The 18,453-nt window shown below is 44.1% G+C and overlaps 1 protein-coding gene across 1 annotated transcript in view; it reads left to right on the top strand.

The window, feature by feature from the left end:
• PDE11A (phosphodiesterase 11A) overlaps nucleotides 1–16,743 on the top strand; it is a 130,340-nt gene extending 113,597 nt beyond the window's left edge. The window contains exon 18 of the mRNA XM_066635002.1: nucleotides 16,576–16,743. Within this exon, the coding sequence (XP_066491099.1) occupies nucleotides 16,576–16,743 (168 nt within the window). The remainder of the gene's footprint in view (nucleotides 1–16,575) is intronic.
• Nucleotides 16,744–18,453: the final 1,710 nt, after the last annotated feature.

Raw genomic sequence — 18,453 nt, 5'->3', positions numbered from 1 at the left:
TGTGGGGCAATGCTGTCCCAGAACTGTAGTTTGCAAGGAGCCCTCTAATTTATTTGGAAGATGTCCAATGAGAAGGAGAAAAGTTGGGGCAGTGACTGTCCTTCTGGGAACTACCAGGCAAAAGGGTACATTGCATAGAAAATACTTTTTCACTTTGATTTTTGCCTGCAAAGATTTGCCTTGAAACTACAATTCTAACTGTACTTTTTCCCCCTTCTGTAATGGTTTGCACCAGTTGTCCAGCCTCTTATGGAGATGGAAGCTAGCTGCCTTCCTTGGCAAATTGAAATGGACACCTTGCCATGCAATGTACTGCTTGAGGATTAAAAATGTTAGTCTTGGTCATGCCTTGTTTGTTTTACACTGTCCCATGGATTCCAGAGACTTCGGGTAAAATCCTAACTGCGCCTTAGCCTTATGCCGGCTCAAGTCCCTTTGGCCAGCCTGGGAGGGTGGCAAACGTGCCATAAAGCACGTTTGCGTCTCCTCAGGAGGAAGCCAGGCCAGCGCTCTGAGAAGCGCCGGCCTGCAGAGGCTGACGGAAGCCTCCCCACCAGCTTCCCCTGGCTCCTTGCATCAGCTTGGATGAGCTGACGCAAGAACGAAAGGTAGGCGTGGGGGGGCAGGGAGGAGGAGGGAGAGAGGTGTTCCGGGGGGGAGGGCGATGGGTGGCCCTGGGGGCGGACGGGCAGGGAGTGGGAGACGGAGCTGGAATCTGGCAGTTATGCCGGATCCCAACCCCTGTTCCTGAGAAGAATGGAGTGACTTCAAGCCGCTCTGCTGTCCTCAGACTCGTGCCACCTCAGGAGGTGGCATGAGTCCAAAGAGACCCACAAGTGCCAGCAGCCCTTACCCAGGGATAAGGGGAAAAGTTTCCCCTTGCCTCTGGCTAAGCCGCTGCTGGCCACAATCCTGCGCTGGATACAGCGCAAGCCTCCTGGCTTGCCTGTTCCAGCGCAAGTTAGGATTGCGCCCTTCCTCTAAATCAGTGGTTCTCAAACTAAGGGCGTAGTTCTAACCCCTTATGTCAGTGCTTTTCAGCACTGACATAAGGGCAATGCAGCTCTGAGGTAAGGGAACAAACATTCCCTTACTTTGACGAGTCCTCCATGAGTGACACTCAACTGCAGGATGCAGCACACGCCCCATTGGCACCGCTATGCCAGTGCTGGAAAGCACTGACATAAGGAGTTCAGATTGCGCCCTCAGGGACAGTTTTACTCCCTAAGAAAGTCTTTGCAGAGGAGGGGCCAGGGCAGTGACATGATCCCCAGGATCGTGTTGCTACAGGGGGGCAAGTGGGGTACTTTCACTTACGGTGGGCTTCAGCGTTATGGGGAGCCCTGTGCAGCCCTCCACAGGGCTCCCCGAGGCTTAGAATGTTGACAAACAGCTCGCACAAACCACCTCCTGGTTGCGACATGAAACCGGAAGTGGTTTGCCTGTGCTATCTGTCAACATTCTAAGAGAGCCCTGCAAAGGGCTGTGCGGGACTCCCTGCAACTCCTGCAGCTTGTTGAAGCCCACTGTAAGTGTAAGCGCCTCCTCTCAGCCCCGTAGCAACGCGATCCTGGGGATTGCGTCACTACCTTCTCAGGGAAGCTTTGCATAAGGAACCACCAGTTTGAGAGGCACTGCTCTAAATGAAAAATAGATTTGCCTAACCCCTTTCAAGGTAAACTACTGTAACGGACCAGCTTTTCATACAAAAATGAGGAAGATTGAAGATTTTAATGCAAGAATTGGTCATGGGATTCCACCTCCCAAACATATAGGATTGAGTGCTAAACACTTAAAGGAAAGCAGCCAAACACTCTCCTCTTTCTTTTTTTTTTCCCCAGAAGACTCAGTGCTGCTTACAAACCATTATGTATGGCACACACATGTAACACGTTCATGTTCTTTTGGAGGACACCAAATGGGAAGCAGCTGCAGATTATGTCTAGACATAGAAGGCTTGTGATCATTTATATGTGATAATCAAAGTGCAGTTTGGAAGCAGAAGTGCTTTTTTTAAAGAAATGTCACTTTTGGAATGACCTTCAGGCTGAAAGAATGCCACCATGTGACAGGAGTAGGCTCAGTATGTTTTCACCACTGTGATGTGCTCTAATGATTGTAGGCATCTACAATTCTCACAGTCCCTGTGGCTAAAGAGCATAAGCAGAGATGTCACAACCATTTCACTGAAGAAAAGAAATTCATTGAAGAATTTAGCAAAATATGCTATAGGGTTGAACTGCAAATTAGATCCCTTGTTTTACCAGTGCATGGGAGGGGGGAGGTAAGAAGATGGGCAAATTTTACCTATTGCATTGGGGCAGGGAACAAAGGACATTGACCTGTGCAGTGTGGGGGACGTTTCTCTTGTTTTCCAGCACACAGCAAGCTTAGGAGGGTCATTCAATTGGCTGTGCAACACAGGGACACGTCCCTGTTTTCCAAGCAGAGTAGGCTGTAGTACATCACCACGAGCATCCCTGTGTTGCCTAGGCAACTGGGTGTCTGTCATCTGGTGGTGTGCTGCAGCACAGCACAAGCAGAACAAAATGGTTCTGTTTAATATCACAAAGGCAAGATCTGCGTGGCTGTGAATTGCAGGCACCCAAAGCATAGATTAGTTAATAGCATGCTTGAAGGGGAATTGTTTTCAGCAGGACATCTTGTATGTTCCTGCCTCCCCATTTTCCCTTACATTTCTTCATGGGTGATGCTTTGGCTTGGCTGTCATACTGCCAGACAAAGGTCAAACTAATGTGCACCCAGTGCTCACCATCACTGAATATGGGGTCACTATTCTTTCCAAACAGCAAGAAAGGGACTAGTGAACAGTGTCATAGCTAGGTCACTTGATGCCCAAGACCCATAAATTTTTGACAAGCACCACATGATAAAATGTATTTATTTTTTCACATTTTTATACCGCCCTTCCTCTAAGGAGCTCAGGGTGGTGTGCATGATTCCTCCCCTTCTTTTGTCCTCACAACAAGTCTGTGAAGTAGGTGAGGCAGAGAGTTAGTGATAGTTATGGCATGAAATGAATAATAATAATGGCCAGAAAATAAATGCAGTGGATATTTCCCCACAATCGATGAACCTCAGTGCCCTCTCCTGTTATTACTCCCCTACACATAATACTCAGTGCCATACTGCCCCTGCATCTGAAGGTTTAATGTAGCCATCATGGTTAATAACCACTGATAGACTATAGTCAACCATGGCTGTTTAGAATCCACTTTAAAAGTCATCTAAGCCAGTGACCTATGACACCCAATCTTCCCACCAATGGCATCACTAAGATGGTGTCACCCCCCCCTTAACTTTATTTATTTTACTTTTGAACAGTACAGGTCATCCAACCAGTCAGTAACCAACAAAAAACAGTGGCCAGCTAGATGACATTTGCACAACTGAATAGGACAAGGAGGGACAGGGTTGTAATCATGGGGGACTTCAATTATCCTCATATTGACTGGGTCAATTTGTGTTCTGGTCACGATAAGGAAACCGGATTTCTTGACGTGCTAAATGATTGTGGCTTAGATCAGCTAGTCACGGAGCCCACCAGAGGACAGGTGACTCTGGATTTAATATTGTGCGGTATGCAGGACCTGGTTAGAGATGTAAACGTTACTGAGCCATAGCCATTGGGGAACAGTGATCATGCTGCGATCCGTTTTGACATGCACGTTGGGGGAAGAATACCAGGCAAATCTCTAACAAAAACCCTTGACTTCCGACGGGCAGACTTCCCCCAAATGAGGAGGCTGGTTAGAAGGAGGTTGAAAGGGAGGGTAAAAAGAGTTCAATCTCTCCAGAGTGCATGGAGGCTGCTTAAAACAACAGTAATAGAGGCCCAGCAGAGGTGTATACCGCAAAGGAAAAAGGGTTCCACTAAATCCAGGAGAGTGCCCGCATGGCTAACCAGCCAAGTTAGAGAGGCTGTGAAGGGCAAGGAAGTCTTGCCCTAATGAGGAGAATAAAAAGGAACATAAATTGTGGCAAAAGAAATGTAAGAAGGTGATACGGGAGGCCAAGCGAGACTATGAGGAACGCATGGCCGGCAACATTAAGGGGAATAATAAAAGCTTCTTCAAATATGTTAGAAGCAGGAAACCCACCAGAGAAGCGGTTGGCCCTCTGGATGGTGAGGGAGGGAAAGGGGAGATAAAAGGAGACTTAGAGATGGCAGAGAAATTAAATGAGTTCTTTGCATCTGTCTTCACGGCAGAAGACCTCGGGCAGATACCGCTGCCCGAACGGCCCCTCCTGACCGAGGAGTTAAGTCAGATAGAGGTTAAAAGAGAAGATGTTTCAGACCTCATTGATAAATTAAAGATCAATAAGTCACCGGGCCCTGATGGCATCCACCCAAGAGTTATTAAGGAATTGAAGAATGAAGTTGCAGATCTCTTGACTAAGGTATGCAACTTGTCCCTCAAAACGGCCGCGGTGCCAGAAGATTGGAGGATAGCAAATGTCACGCCTATTTTTAAAAAGGGAAAGAGGGGGGACCCGGGAAACTATAGGCCGGTCAGCCTAACATCCATACCGGGTAAGATGGTGGAATGCCTCATCAAAGATAGGATCTCAAAACACATAGTCGAACAGGCCTTGCTGAGGGAGAGTCAGCATGGCTTCTGTAAGCCTAAGTCTTGCCTCACGAACCTTATAGAATTCTTTGAAAAGGTCAATAGGCATGTGGATTTGGGAGAACCTGTGGACATTATATATCTGGACTTTCAGAAGGCGTTTGACACGGTCCCTCACCAAAGGCTACTGAAAAAACTCCACAGTCAGGGAATTAGAGGACAGGTCCTCTCATGGATTGAGAGCTGGTTGGAGGCCAGGAAGCAGAGAGTGGGTGTCAATGGGCAATTTTCACAATGGAGAGAGGTGAAAAGCGGTGTGCCCCAAGGATCTGTCCTGGGACCGGTGCTTTTCAACCTCTTCATAAATGACCTGGAGACAGGGTTGAGCAGTGAGGTGGCAAAGTTTGCGGACGACACCAAACTTTTCCGAGTGTTGAAGACCAGAAGTGATTGTGAGGAGCTCCAGAAGGATCTCTCCAGACTGGCAGAATGGGCAGCAAAATGGCAGATGCGCTTCAATGTCAGTAAGTGTAAAGTCATGCACATTGGGGCAAAAAATCAAAACTTTAGATATAGGCTGATGGGTTCTGAGCTGTCTGTGACAGATCAGGAGAGAGATCTTGGGGTGGTGGTGGACAGGTCGATGAAAGTGTCGACCCAATGTGTGGCGGCAGTGAAGAAGGCCAATTCTATACTAGGGATCATTAGGAAGGGTATTGAGAACAAAACGGCTAGTATTATAATGCCGTTGTACAAATCTATGGTAAGGCCACACCTGGAGTATTGTGTCCGGTTCTGGTCGCCACATCTCAAAAAAGACATAGTGGAAATGGAAAAGGTGCAAAAGAGAGCGACTAAGATGATTACGGGGCTGGGGCACCTTCCTTATGAGGAAAGGCTACGGCGTTTGGGCCTCTTCAGCCTAGAAATCATGTCCTGAGGGGGGACATGATTGAGACATACAAAATTATGCAGGGGATGGACAGAGTGGATAGGGAGATGCTCTTTACACTCTCACATAATACCCGAACCAGGGGACATCCACTAAAATTGAGTTTTGGGCGGGTTAGGACAGACAAAAGAAAATATTTCTTTACTGAGCGTGTGGTTGGTCTGTGGAACTCCTTGCCACAGGATGTGGTGCTGGCGTCTACCCTAGATGCCTTTAAAAGGGGATTGGACAAGTTTCTGGAGGAAAAATCCATTACGGGGTACAAGCCATGATGTGTATGCGCAACCTCCTGATTTTAGAAATGGGTTATGTCAGAATGCCAGATGCAAGGGAGGGCACCAGGATGAGGTCTCTTGTTATCTGGTGTGCTCCCTGGGGCATTTGGTGGGCCGCTGTGAGATACAGGAAGCTGGACTAGATGGGCCTATGGCCTGATCCAGTGGGGCTGTTCTTATGTTCTTATGAGTTCACGTATTAGCTCTGATATATGGAAAAGGGAGCTGACTCGTAATAGTATCTTATTGATTTCATAGTAACACCTTATTAGTTCTTAGAACAGTCAGACTTATTGGTCACAGGTATTTCAGTGTGGTTTGTTTCATTACATTCTGCGTTAAATTACACATTGCGTGATATATAACGTGATGGTGTTATTCCTAAAAACCATGATTTCTATTATTTTGGTCACTAATGATGTCACCCCCTGAGGGTGTCACCATACTAACACCTTGGTTCCGTGCTGCGTCATAGTAACATCTCATTGGCTCTTCAAACAAGCAGTCTCATTGGTCCATTCTGAGGTTTTGGAAATACATAAGACAGTTGTATTTTTGTTTTCTGGTTTTTTTGGCTATAGCATTTGATAGAATGGAGACATTTCAATCCGGTTTATTTCATTGCATTCTACTGTAAATTACACATTGAATGGTAGATAACATGATGGTATTATTCCTAAGAACTGTGATTTTCATTAACTTGCCCACTAGTGGTGTCACTCCCCAGAGGGTGACACCTGGGAAAGCTTGGCCCACCCCCCACTAGCTATGCCATTGTCCATGATATTTGGCAAAATCACAGTTGGAGTGCAAAAAGAGTGAGTACTTTGCACCAGGCATGGTTTTTATCTCAATCACAGCCCTTCCTCCCCACTGTTTTGGGATTTTAAAAACACTTCATTGACTTTCCATTGATTTTCTTTTTAACCAAAAAATAGTGCCCACTCACAAGACCACTGTTGGGATCTGACATGGGGGGGGGGGGGTAAATACTAACACCACTGTTTTGCCAGATTTCATGGTTCTCCCCTCTTGCAATTGGAAAAGAAAGCTAATCTCACATCCAGCAACAATGCATGATTAGAGAGGGGTGTCCAGTTTGGCCCTGTGAAGGGCTCAAGTGGTATTGGAGCTGAAACAAATTGCTTGGCATGAGCCACTTGAGGAGCAGAATGAATGGGTGAAAGACTTATCATCTTAGGGCGCAATCCTAACCCCCTTTCCAGCACTGACATAAGGGCAATGCAGTTCCGAGGTAAGGGAACAAACATTCCCTTACTTCAAGGAGAGCTCCGTGAGTGCCCCTCAACTGCAGGATGAATTACATGTCCCATTGGCACGGCTGTGCCAGTGCTGAAAGGTTGGTTAGGATCTGGACCTTTGTGGCTAATCTTTTACCATCTGTAGCTAGAGCTCCTTGAGCAGCAACAAGCTTTCCAAATAACAGAACAAAATTAGCTGATCAGTACATTGAAAAGGACAGAGACTTGAACCTGCAGAAACGAACTTGAGAAGCTGTAAAATGTAGTTGAAAAGATGGCCAATAAGGTAAACTCTCAGACTGGGAAAAAAAAAGAAGAAGAACAACTTGCAGCAAATCCAAAAGAAGATTAATGGATAATTTAACAGCTGCTTAGTTTTCAGGGAAGACAAAGAACAAACTGCATTGCATCAGAAAAGGGCTAGAAATGATGATTGATGGAATGCTTCCAGTAGGTGTTGAACAAACCAGAATCACCACCTACATCTGGCCAGTGAATTCCCAGCTGAAAGTATCTAAAGAATTAACTAAGGATCAAAGACTGATATGGACTGAATAGATTTTCAAAATCTATTTCATAGTGAGGCAGCCAGTATTGATTGCTCTTTGGAAGAAATTGTGAAAATAAATGGGTAGAGTTCTCTTGTGTTTTGCCCAAATCTCTTTGGTTAGGAGACTAAAGGCAAATTGGAGAAGCTGATTGGTTGCAACAGTCAAACCATTTATGGCGGGACAACTCTGGAAGTGACTTAAGGATATAATATAGGAAGCCATCATTCCTGCTTGCAGAGACAATTATTAGATCAGGTGCTCCCTGTTTATGAAATAATAAGAAGTAATGAGATGTTGGTTTGCCTCATAAACATGGCACCACATAATTTGGGTACATGGTCAGCAGGAGATCCAGCTCTCTCTCTCTCTTAGCAACATAACTTTTAGGGGTATGCATTTGTTTGAAGATGAATGCTAAACTACAACAAGCGGGGCTCATTTAATTCTGTTTGACGTTTGGCCTTGAGCCAAATTAAGTGAACCACTCTCAAGGGAGCAGTGATCCATTTTGGTGTCCAGGTCTGCTTCAGTCCCTTGGTTTTAATTTCACCAGTCAGCTGCACCTAAGACAGGGAAGGGTGCAGAAAAATGATAGCATAAACTCTCCATTCTTGAACTTAGACACATTTTAATCCAAAAATGCCAGAGGCCTTCTTGAGACATAGAAGCTTCAGTCATAGAATAGTGTAGCATCGATGCAGCCATGCCATTGGGGAACAAAAGAAATGTTTGTTCCCTTACCTTGAGGCTGCACTGTGGTTGCATCAGCGCTGGGAAGTTGGATATGATTGTGCCTTTAAACATTTAATGGAAAAAATTTGGACTGAACTGCATGTATGAGACTGCAAAAAAGGATATATCTATTCATTTTCCACTGCACAAGAGGTTTACAACGCCTATCGGCCCAACAGTTAATGAGCAATGGAATGACAGTAGCAGAGAAGTCCCATGCTTTAGAAAAAAGGCAGGGCTTGGAGAACAGTAGATAGATAATGATTGCAGATTTATTCTAAAACCACAACTCCCTAAAAAACTGCAACGCAACACGACTTTGTCACACATGGGCTACAGCATTGCAGTACCAACACATGGGAACAAATTGCTCTAAAACAAGTCTAAAATAAGAGGAAAAAATGGAGATAACATCCATAAACAATAATTTGGAGTTTGTGTTGCCTGGACTCACAGCAATCCATGCAGCCTTGCAGTGGCATTGCTAGGGGGTGCGGGGGGCGGGCTGCACCAGGTGATGCGCACTGGGGGTGACATGCTAAAATTGCAGTGGTTAGGAGTAACACCAACATATTATATACCGTTGGATGTGGAATTTCGAGCAGAATGCAATGCAAAAGACCAGAGTGAAATATCACCTTTCTATCAAAATTTATGGCCAAAAAACTGGAGAGCAAAAAATGCATGGATCCCTATGGAAAGTGAAAGTGAGCCGTATCGTGCGTTTAGTCATGAGTAGGCGAACCTGCCTTAGTCCATCAGAAAGGGCAGGCTGAGAGGAATCCAGTGACACTAGAATGGTCCTGATCCAATAAATTCAGCCCCCAAAAACACCTGAGAAGGAAGTCCCTCCCTCCAAGCAGATGAATGTATTGAGCTCTATGGAAAGCAAAACTAAACCTTGCAGTTGTGTTTACTCACGAGTAAGGAAACATGCCTTGGCTGGTGTGGAAGATCAGGTGAAGGAGAGTGCAAGGCTACCAGAATGGTCCTGATCCTATGCACCTGCAGCTAAACAAGTGCTCCAGAAGGCAGCCCCCTCCCCACTAAAAAGGATCAAAACAGAGGCTTCAGCTGAGAAGGTGAACTTTTTTGAGACTTGCAAAGCCAGGTGGATCCTGACAGTGATTGGTTTAAACAGAAGTTCTTAAATTGAACTGGGCAGTGGGTAGGGTTGAAAACCTTACTGATTTTTGGAGGGGGGGTGTTATTGCAAGCAGGCTACAGAGGAGATTCACTTGGTGGACCAGGGCTGGCTTCTGCTTATTTATTTGTTTTACTTTAATTATTTATAATTTATTTTAATTTGCCTGATGATGTCACTTCCACCATGACATCATTTCTGGTGGGTATTGGACAGATTGTCATTCTAAAAAGTGGGTCCCAGTGCTAAAAGTTTGAGAACTGCTCAAGGTTCACGAACACTAAGGTATTAGTAAGTTGACACCTGGGGGCGGGTGACACCACTAGTGACCAAAATCACAGTTTGGAGGAATAATACCATCATGTTATATATCAATTAATGCGTCATTTCATGCAGAATGTGTTCTATCTTTGTTCTGTCAAAAGGTACAGCCAAATAACCAGTGGGGATGGAATGATGGTACATCACCACGCCCACCACCTGGGGTGTTGCCCCGCCCACTGCATGGGGGGTGACGCACTGGCATTCCGCACCAGGTGATGTGAATCCTAGTGACGCCACTGCAGCCTTGTTCAATATTTAAAAAGGAGAAAAATGCTAGGTGTGGAAGAGAAAAATATCTTGTTTTATCTAAATTCAGAAAGTTTCAGGGTCATTTGAAAAAAAAACACAAATCTATGTATTTTCCATGGAATAACCTTGTCAGCAAAACACAAGCTGGAATATAGCTTTGACTCTATTAACTTATGTGAGAGTTTCACATGCGTACACCTTATGTCTCTCTAGATTTTCTAGTCATTAGATTCTCTCAATTGCCTATACAGTAAAAATGATTCATTAGAACTTGATACATCACTGAGTAGTGTGAACATTGTGGCCTACAGCTTTCTGATACTCTGCTCAGTAATAAAAAAGAATTTATATGGTCTTATTGCACATACACACTTTACAAGTGTTAGATCTGCAGAAAGATGACCATGTGCTGTTATCTTGTCAAAGCTCATGAATTAAACAGGCTCAGAACTGGTCAATATTTGGATGGGAGCCCTGAAGAAAAAGCTACATTGCAGCAGAAAGTTCTGTTCGTTATTTACTGGGAGACACACTGTCCAGTGAACCAGTTTGGAACTGGTTTATGGGCAGTGGAACATGTTCTGTTTGCTGTCTAAGGGCCCAATCCTGACCTGGGCCAGGGCTGGCACTGAGTATCACAAATATGCCATAAGGCATGTCCGCAACACTCTGCACCAAATCAGCGCTGGCCCAGCAGCACCGACTGGATGCTGCCCAGAGCTGGGTAAAAACTCCGGGCAGTGATGTCAACCTAAGTGGCAGGGGGGAGATGTTCCTGCTTGCTCAGATCCTGAACTCCATGTTGGGGAAAATAGCTGACACAGACTTGAGAGGCCCCCTTGGACTTGGGGCTTTCCCCGGGAAAGGGAACCTTCCCCCAAGGAGACCTCTGGCAGCAGCTATGGGGCCACAAGATGCAATTGTAGTAGCTTTAGCACCGCTGCACCCAGCATGGTGCCATCTTTAGGATAGTCCCATTTCTTCCCCCCCCCCCCGCTAAATATTTTTGCAGTGTCATGTTACAGCTCCAAGTTTAGCATCAATAAAAATCTGAAGAATCCATATTTACATATCCACTGATGTGATCTGAATTGGCTGTGGTCTACTTGGGAAAGAAATCTTTGAGTCATGGTGGATACCTCACAAAACAATCAAGGGGCTGTAACACCTTCCTCATGAGGAAAGACTAAAGCATTTCAGGCATTATAACAGATTTGTAAAATTATGAACAGTGTGGAGAAAGTAGAGAGACATTTTTCTTTTTTATATTACTAGGTCACCCATTGAAATGGATTAACAGTAAATTCAGGACAGAAAAAAGAAAACACTTTTTTACACAGTGCATAATAGGCAGCCCAATCCTACCTAACTCCCCATGTGCTGATGGAGCCACACCAACTAATACTGCCCCATTCTTGCCCCATCTCCTCCATGTCCCATCCACCACCACTCCACCCTGCTGCCATCGGACTTTCCTTGGTCCAGCGGCAATCTTCCCACACTGCCACCAATTGCAGCAGCACTCCTAAAATGGCAGCTATCAGCATGCTACACGTGGTGTCGTAAACCCATCAGCACACCAGCAAAATTCTGGTTAGGATTAGGCCGTAAGTTATGGAATTTGTTTCCACAAGATGCAGTGTTGGCCTCTGGTTTGGTAGCTCTAAAAAGGGATGTGACAAATTAACATGTGAGATGTGAACATGATGGGACCAGATAACCGTCACAGCTGTACTGGTTCCTGAATGTTCAGAGGCTGTGTGCTCTTGAATACCACTTGCCAGGAAGCAAATAAGGACAGAAAGCTGTGAACTTTGTGCCTTGTGTGTGGGTTTCCCAGAAGCATCTGGCTGGCCATGGCTGGAATCAGAATGCTTGATGATGAACCTCATGTCTCCTTCATCAGAGCTCTTCTTATGATCCTGTGTTTCCTGAGAGGAGGTCTCCAGCTATGGCATGAAAGCCTGCAAATCAATCAATCAATCAATCAATCAATCAATCAATCAATCAATCAACAAATTCCTATATTTGTGATTATACAATTTACACATTATATTTGTTTGCATGAATCTGTCCCGAAGAAGGTTAGAACTGCTTGTGAAGACAAAATATGTGCTGTCTGAACCTCATTGGTTCCTGAATGATTAGAAGGCGTAAAGGAGTGTAAAAGATTCAAAGTACATTTTTTAAAATGAACTAACACCCTAATAAATTGAGTAGAGACAATGAGGAAACTACAAGGGTAGAGAGCCATGACCAGCATTAAATCCACTCTGCCAATGTTCTTTTATTATTATGCTCTGCATGTGCTGATCATGCACTGCATGAGGAAAAAAGAAGAAAAATTCAGTTGTATAGCATACTGTGTAATTAAAAGATTGTTAATGTGGTTTTATTTTTTCAGAAGCAGGCAGTGTCAGATTTGGAGACCAAGTCAGACTAAAACTCATATTTTTTTTAAAAAAATACTAGCTTTGCATGCCAGCTTTGAAATATCAGCTTTGGATATCAGCTTTGAAATATCAATTATGAAGGGAATGAATGAGAGAAAACAGAGTTGTACAAGCAACTGACATTCAGCAACATAGAACCTGGTGTGTACAATAAAGAGTGAAAAGCGCAGAACCTCAATTGTTCTAAAGCCAAAGACTGAATGTGTTGCTCAGGGTTAAATTGGTGGCTGAATTCAGATATGGGCAGGTGCTAAGAAAGCAATTTAGTAAATGTTCAAGGAATGTGCTGGGAGGAGAGAAATGTGTTACTTTTGAGATAATTTCCCAGAAGCTTCATAAAAGAAAATTGATTACAAGGATTTAATAAGTAAAAGAGAGCCAAAATGTATAGTAATCAAATGAGTTTTTAATTACATATCAGGCAGATATAAAATCCAAATACTGTACTTTGTATCCAGAAAGTCTGAGAGTAATGCTTTGGTAGTGGAATTATTTTTAAAAAGCTAATTTCCATAGGAATTATAGTCATGCGTTTAAATAAAAGAGTGAAGCTATGTCCCAAAGCCAAAGTGTACTAAATACACAAATAGGGCTTAAATATCAAAGGAACCTCTGAAGAAAGACATTTTATACACTGTACATAAAATCTACCCTTTGGAGTATTTCTAATCCAAACGTCACCTGATTAATGTGCATAACAAATGGCGGTGTTTTTTAATTACTATATATTTTACCACTATTCTATAGAATTAATTGCCTACACTTGACTTACGACTGAAAATCAAAGATCAGGGAAATATCCTCCTCAATTTCTTTCACTCAATTTTAATAGCCTTAGGCAGTCATGAAGAGGATCTGATGTAGTTTCTTCATCCTTATTAGGTAATCTGTATATACCCCAGTTGCTAGGCTCTTTAATATATATTGCTCTGGGTTATGTGTATTAACACACACCCAAGCATCCCAAAAACAGTTAAGGGGCTTTTAACTACTGGTTGTGACACATCCCTTTCCCAGCTTGGTACCAGGAAAATAAAAGAGTCATCCCATATCTGAGGATTCTGTGGATTGGGTCTGGGCCCCTCTGCGCAGGCCCCATGCGCTCGCCTCCGGAGGGGTTTCTGAGCCCAGCAGAGGCCAAGGACATCTGCCCCCGGCCTCTGCTGGGCTCAGACCGAGCTGTGAGCTAAGAACATGTGACTTTCGGTTTCACAGAAAAACCAGAAGTGACATGGGTGGTGTCACCTTTGAAGATACAGTTGGCAGAACTCGCAAAAGGGCTTTCTCTATTGTGGCACAAGGGCTATGGAATTCATTCCCAGCTGGGATAGATTCTTCTATGCTGGAGTAGTTAAGGGTAGTTAAGACTTTTTTGTTCCACTTTGATTTGTTTTCTTTCCTGTTCTGAAGATTTGTAGCTGTTAATTGTTATTTTGCTGCTATGTTTTTCTATTGCTTATTATTGTTATTATTGTTATTATTATGGTCTGGTGATGTTGTATGGTTTTTTCCCCATCTTATTATTGTAAGCATTTTAAGTTTTAGCATTGGGATAGAAAAAGGCTTAGTATAAATTGTTGAAAATAAATAAATATATGAAACTAAAAAATTGGTGCTCCTCTTGGAGCTAGGGAGAAACAAAGATGGGGAGAGGAGTTGACCAGATTGTGGAGGCTGATTTTGGAAGAGCCACTGTGAAGGAGAGGGAGCCAATTCCCAATGATTGCTGAAAGCACAGTGATGTCTTAGAGGGGAAGAGTCATGGGCACAAACCCCTTGGTTATAACCCAGTCAACCCAGAGCAACTCAAGGGTGCTTTAACACAGCATAAAGTGGATATACACTTCAGCTGGAAAAACCAGTGCTAATTATAGGATTCCTGAGCATCGAAATGGTGGCTCCTGATTGGGCAGGGCAGGTAAAAAGTGAAGGGCAATGGGGGAGTTGAACATAGCCCAGAGTAGCCAGGCACAGCCACTCTGGCACTGTGGATAGCTTTAAACCTTTATTTTTAATCTTCTGGAACAAATGGGTCAATCAAGTCATGTGGCAGGGCAACCATTATTTAATGCTGAGGAGGTTGCCATACTGACACATACAAAAGAGGACTCTTGGAAGAAGGTGGGTGGGGAAGGTACTGCTAGAAGGTCTCAAAAGCCTCCAGTCTTTCTCTTGATTGAATTGGCTAAGATAGCAATCTGCATGACTGCATCTGGTCAGGAAGGCTCTTTGTTTTCTTGACATCCCATTTATGGGACTGGTGTGAGGTATTTGCATAAGGCTCTCAGAGGTATGTGGCCAAAGCTTCTCTCTGCTGAGGTAAAGATCTTTGAGGACAAACTCTGGCCAATGGCTCTGTGGTTTACACACCTTTCAAAGGGAGTCTGTCTTTCTGTCGCCTTTCCCATGTCAAAGCTTCAAAACAAGTACGAAGTTTAGTAACAGGTAGCCCCGATCTGCCACGCTCTCATTTGGGACAAAGCTGGCACTTGTAGAAGAGCCCTCTCAGGTGACCTACGAGGGTGGACTGGAATATGTGGAAGGAGGCAATCCTTCAGGTAGCCTGGACCTAGATCATAGAGGGCCTTAAAGTTTAGAACTAGCACCTTGAACTGGAATTGGAAGCAAATGGGCAGCCAGTGTTGCTGTTGAAGCAGTGGTCCAGCCAAGATACAATGTCTGGCCCCTATAACCACTCAGGCTGGCACATTCTGCACTTATTGCAGTTTCTGAATTGTTTTAGAGGGTAGCCCCACATAGAGCACATTCCAGTAGTCCAGTCTTGAGGTTAATAAAGCTTGAGTCACCATAGCCAGGTCCAAACTGCTCAAGTATGGTTTCAGTTGATGCACCAACATAAGCTGGGTGGATGCACTTCTAGCAACTACTGTCATCTGGTTCTCCAGAGAGAGTTGAAAGTCCAGGAGAACTCCCAAGCTGCACGCCTGTTCTTGTAAGGGGAATGTAACCCCATTCAGATATTATTGTCAATATCCATGTTGGCATCCTTCAGTCTTGGAAGACTATGGTATCGCGCTCTGAATGGTGGTTCTGGAACAGAGTGTCCTCTCTAGTGTGTGAAGCCTGGGTAGAGTAGGTATGGAGGATAGGCTGTTTCCCATGCAGCAAATCCCCCCTCTCCACGTCGCTGAAATGGTCCAATGGAAAGGCAGAGGCCAATATGGTTGGTTGCAGCAGCGTCGCAAGAGTTGCCAGAACATGACTGTGTTCAGCCATGAACTGCCTCGGGGACTCTGGCTGCAGATTTTGCCTCGAGGTTGACTCCTGAAGCCTTTTCTATAACTGGATGTAGCCACAAGGCAGTGGAGGTTTGGAATCAGAGTTTTCCTTCTCTCAGATGAGCTGCCTTCCCAGGCTAACGAGTCCCATCTACCCGGTGGCTGTTTAGTCGCCTCTTATGACAAGTAGAACCAAACTGAGGGCCTATTCTTATCCCCAGTCCCCAGGGAAAGCAACCTGGCAAGCAAGATTTTACCCCTCGTTCTGAACCTCTTTCCCCTCTTTCCCCTTTACTATGGGACTGTTCTGCTTGGCTGACAGTGCTGGCCTTCCAGCCAACCTTCATGGATACTCTGTCCATTCCTTCCCACCCATACATCAAGCCTTATCCCATTCAGCCTTATCCCATTCAGTTAAGTTTGCAATGGCTGCAGAGATTCTTGACTGAATGTGGAAAGTGCATCTTCTATCCTCATTTTGATGTCAGTGAATTTGCATGGAGGTGAAGGGCTGTTGGTTTTTGGAAGGATAAACAAGTTCTTTATTTTGCTTACTTGATCTCGTTTCCAAAGAGTGCACATCACCACCAGCCTCCTTTTCCAAGGACCCCAAAGTCTGATTTTGCCACACTTTTCTCCTAGCACTCTGGAGTGGTGTGCATGAGCAAAAGTCTTCATATCAAAGGTTTCAGAGAGGGATCCTTCTTTCATGGAGCCCCCCCCCCCCCATAGCAAAAAGAACTTAGCAAATATGCTCTGTGGATGAGAATTAATGATTTGTGACTCTTTTGCTTTCTCCCAGGCTTTAGTGAAAGTGAATGGAAAACTGAAGCCCATGCTGGATTCGGTGGTGGCCAACAGAATGAGGTGGGAGGAACTGCATCAAAAAACATTGCTTTCCCAGGCAGCCGCAGCAGCAATGGCATCCTCCTCTTCCAACTTCACTGTGTCTCAGGAGAACATGAATTAAGCCTGCAAATGTTTGCTGCTGCAAGGATAAGAAGCATCTGAAAGGCTGGCTGAAGCTTAGTCTCATCATTTTTTAAAACAAAATGCTATCACAGATGCTTAATTTGAACTAACGTGATTTGGCTGCCCATGGTTAACTGTTTTCCTGGAAGCTAACTTGGTCAGAAGGGAGGATCTGCAATGAGACTGCACTGGTATCTGCAGTAACCCAAAAGACTTGGCGCAGTCTGCATTCAGTCAGCTTTACTATATCTCAGCTGCTGCTATGAAACTGACAAAAGATGGCCACAAAAGGATTGCCGTAACAGGAGCTTTCAGCTTAGTGAAATGAGTAAAAGAGAATAGCGGAAGTTTAAAAAATGAGTGAGGCATCTGCGAGGGCCCTGCTGGGGAAAAAAAGAATAGTTTGTTATAACAACCTGGGATTGCATCTCTCTAGCATTTGCAAATATGAAACAGTTATACCTGCACTTGTGATGTTGATCTTTTCACCCCCTTTTTTCTTCTATTATGCTTGAATGTTCAGAGAAGCCTGCTTTGTATTCTACAGAAGTATTTTTTTTTTTTTTACAACAAAGCTTCATATGATTGATCAGGGCTTTTAGAATTGCCTATCTTTGCTACATTTAAGGGGGAAAATGAACTTTATTACATTTAAAAACATCAACCTGTTCCAGCTTAAGAATTCCATATTAGTGATGCGATTGAATTGCTCTGCAGGCAGAAACGTACATAAAGGTAAAATTTCTGCATGGTAATCTGGGTTCTTTTAGAATTTTGTTTTCAATATTCATCTTAAAGCTGCTTTGCACCCCTAAGAAAAGAACCAATGGTATTTCAAGACAATTGCATAATAAAAGTGAAATCTGCTGCCTTCTGGTACAGACTTTGCACTCTAGGATATGAATATGGCTTCATGGTATGTTTTCTGAATTGCATTAACTTCTGTCGATTCCTGTTAAGGAAGGATTGGTGCAGCACTCAAGTATATCACAAACAGAGTAATGACTACCTCTTTTCAGACCAGTTAATTTTTTTTCATTAATATGCCAGTCTAGTACACTGTTGCAGCTATCAGAAATCAAGTCAAAAATTGCATGTGCTAAGGTATGGTTAAAGTTTTGCTTGCGTGTGTGTGAAATTTGAAATAAGACATTTGAATCCTGTTTGATAGACATAAAAGTGAAATATATCCATGGGTATGCCTACTCTGAAAATGAACTCACATCTTTTCAGCACAACATCAACTGCTCCCCCTCTCCCCGCCACCCAAAAAATATTTCAGTGCTGGCACAACAAACTACCAGTCTTCTGTTCCCTAATTGGACTTGGAATTACACACAAGGGCTGCAATCCTAACCACACTTTCCTGAGAGTAAGCCCCACTGAACAAAATAGGACTTACTTCTGAGTAGACCTGGTTAGGATTGTGCCCAGTGTCAAGGTAGTCAGTTTGGTGCATTGAGTATGTGGGTCTGCACCAATATATACAGGCTGTAACACATGCTGCTGCTTCACCACATGTCCAGGCCAGCACAACTCAACCAACACTTGTGCTGATGGGCAGGAAGTTAAGAAACCAAGGGGCTGCCTCTGCAGGTGGCCCATGCACTAGAAAGCCAAACGACTTGTATGACTGATATGCCAGTTTGGGCACCTGTATTGAACACATAGTCAGGACTACTCCAGCTTTTCCTCAGGAATTGTGGCT

The sequence above is a fragment of the Tiliqua scincoides genome, chromosome 1 (genome assembly GCF_035046505.1).
Source record: "Tiliqua scincoides isolate rTilSci1 chromosome 1, rTilSci1.hap2, whole genome shotgun sequence".
In the NCBI taxonomy this organism is placed as follows: Eukaryota; Metazoa; Chordata; class Lepidosauria; order Squamata; family Scincidae; genus Tiliqua; species Tiliqua scincoides.
The sequence above is the reverse complement of the archived record's forward strand: the minus strand, read 5'-3'. Positions and strand labels throughout refer to the sequence as shown.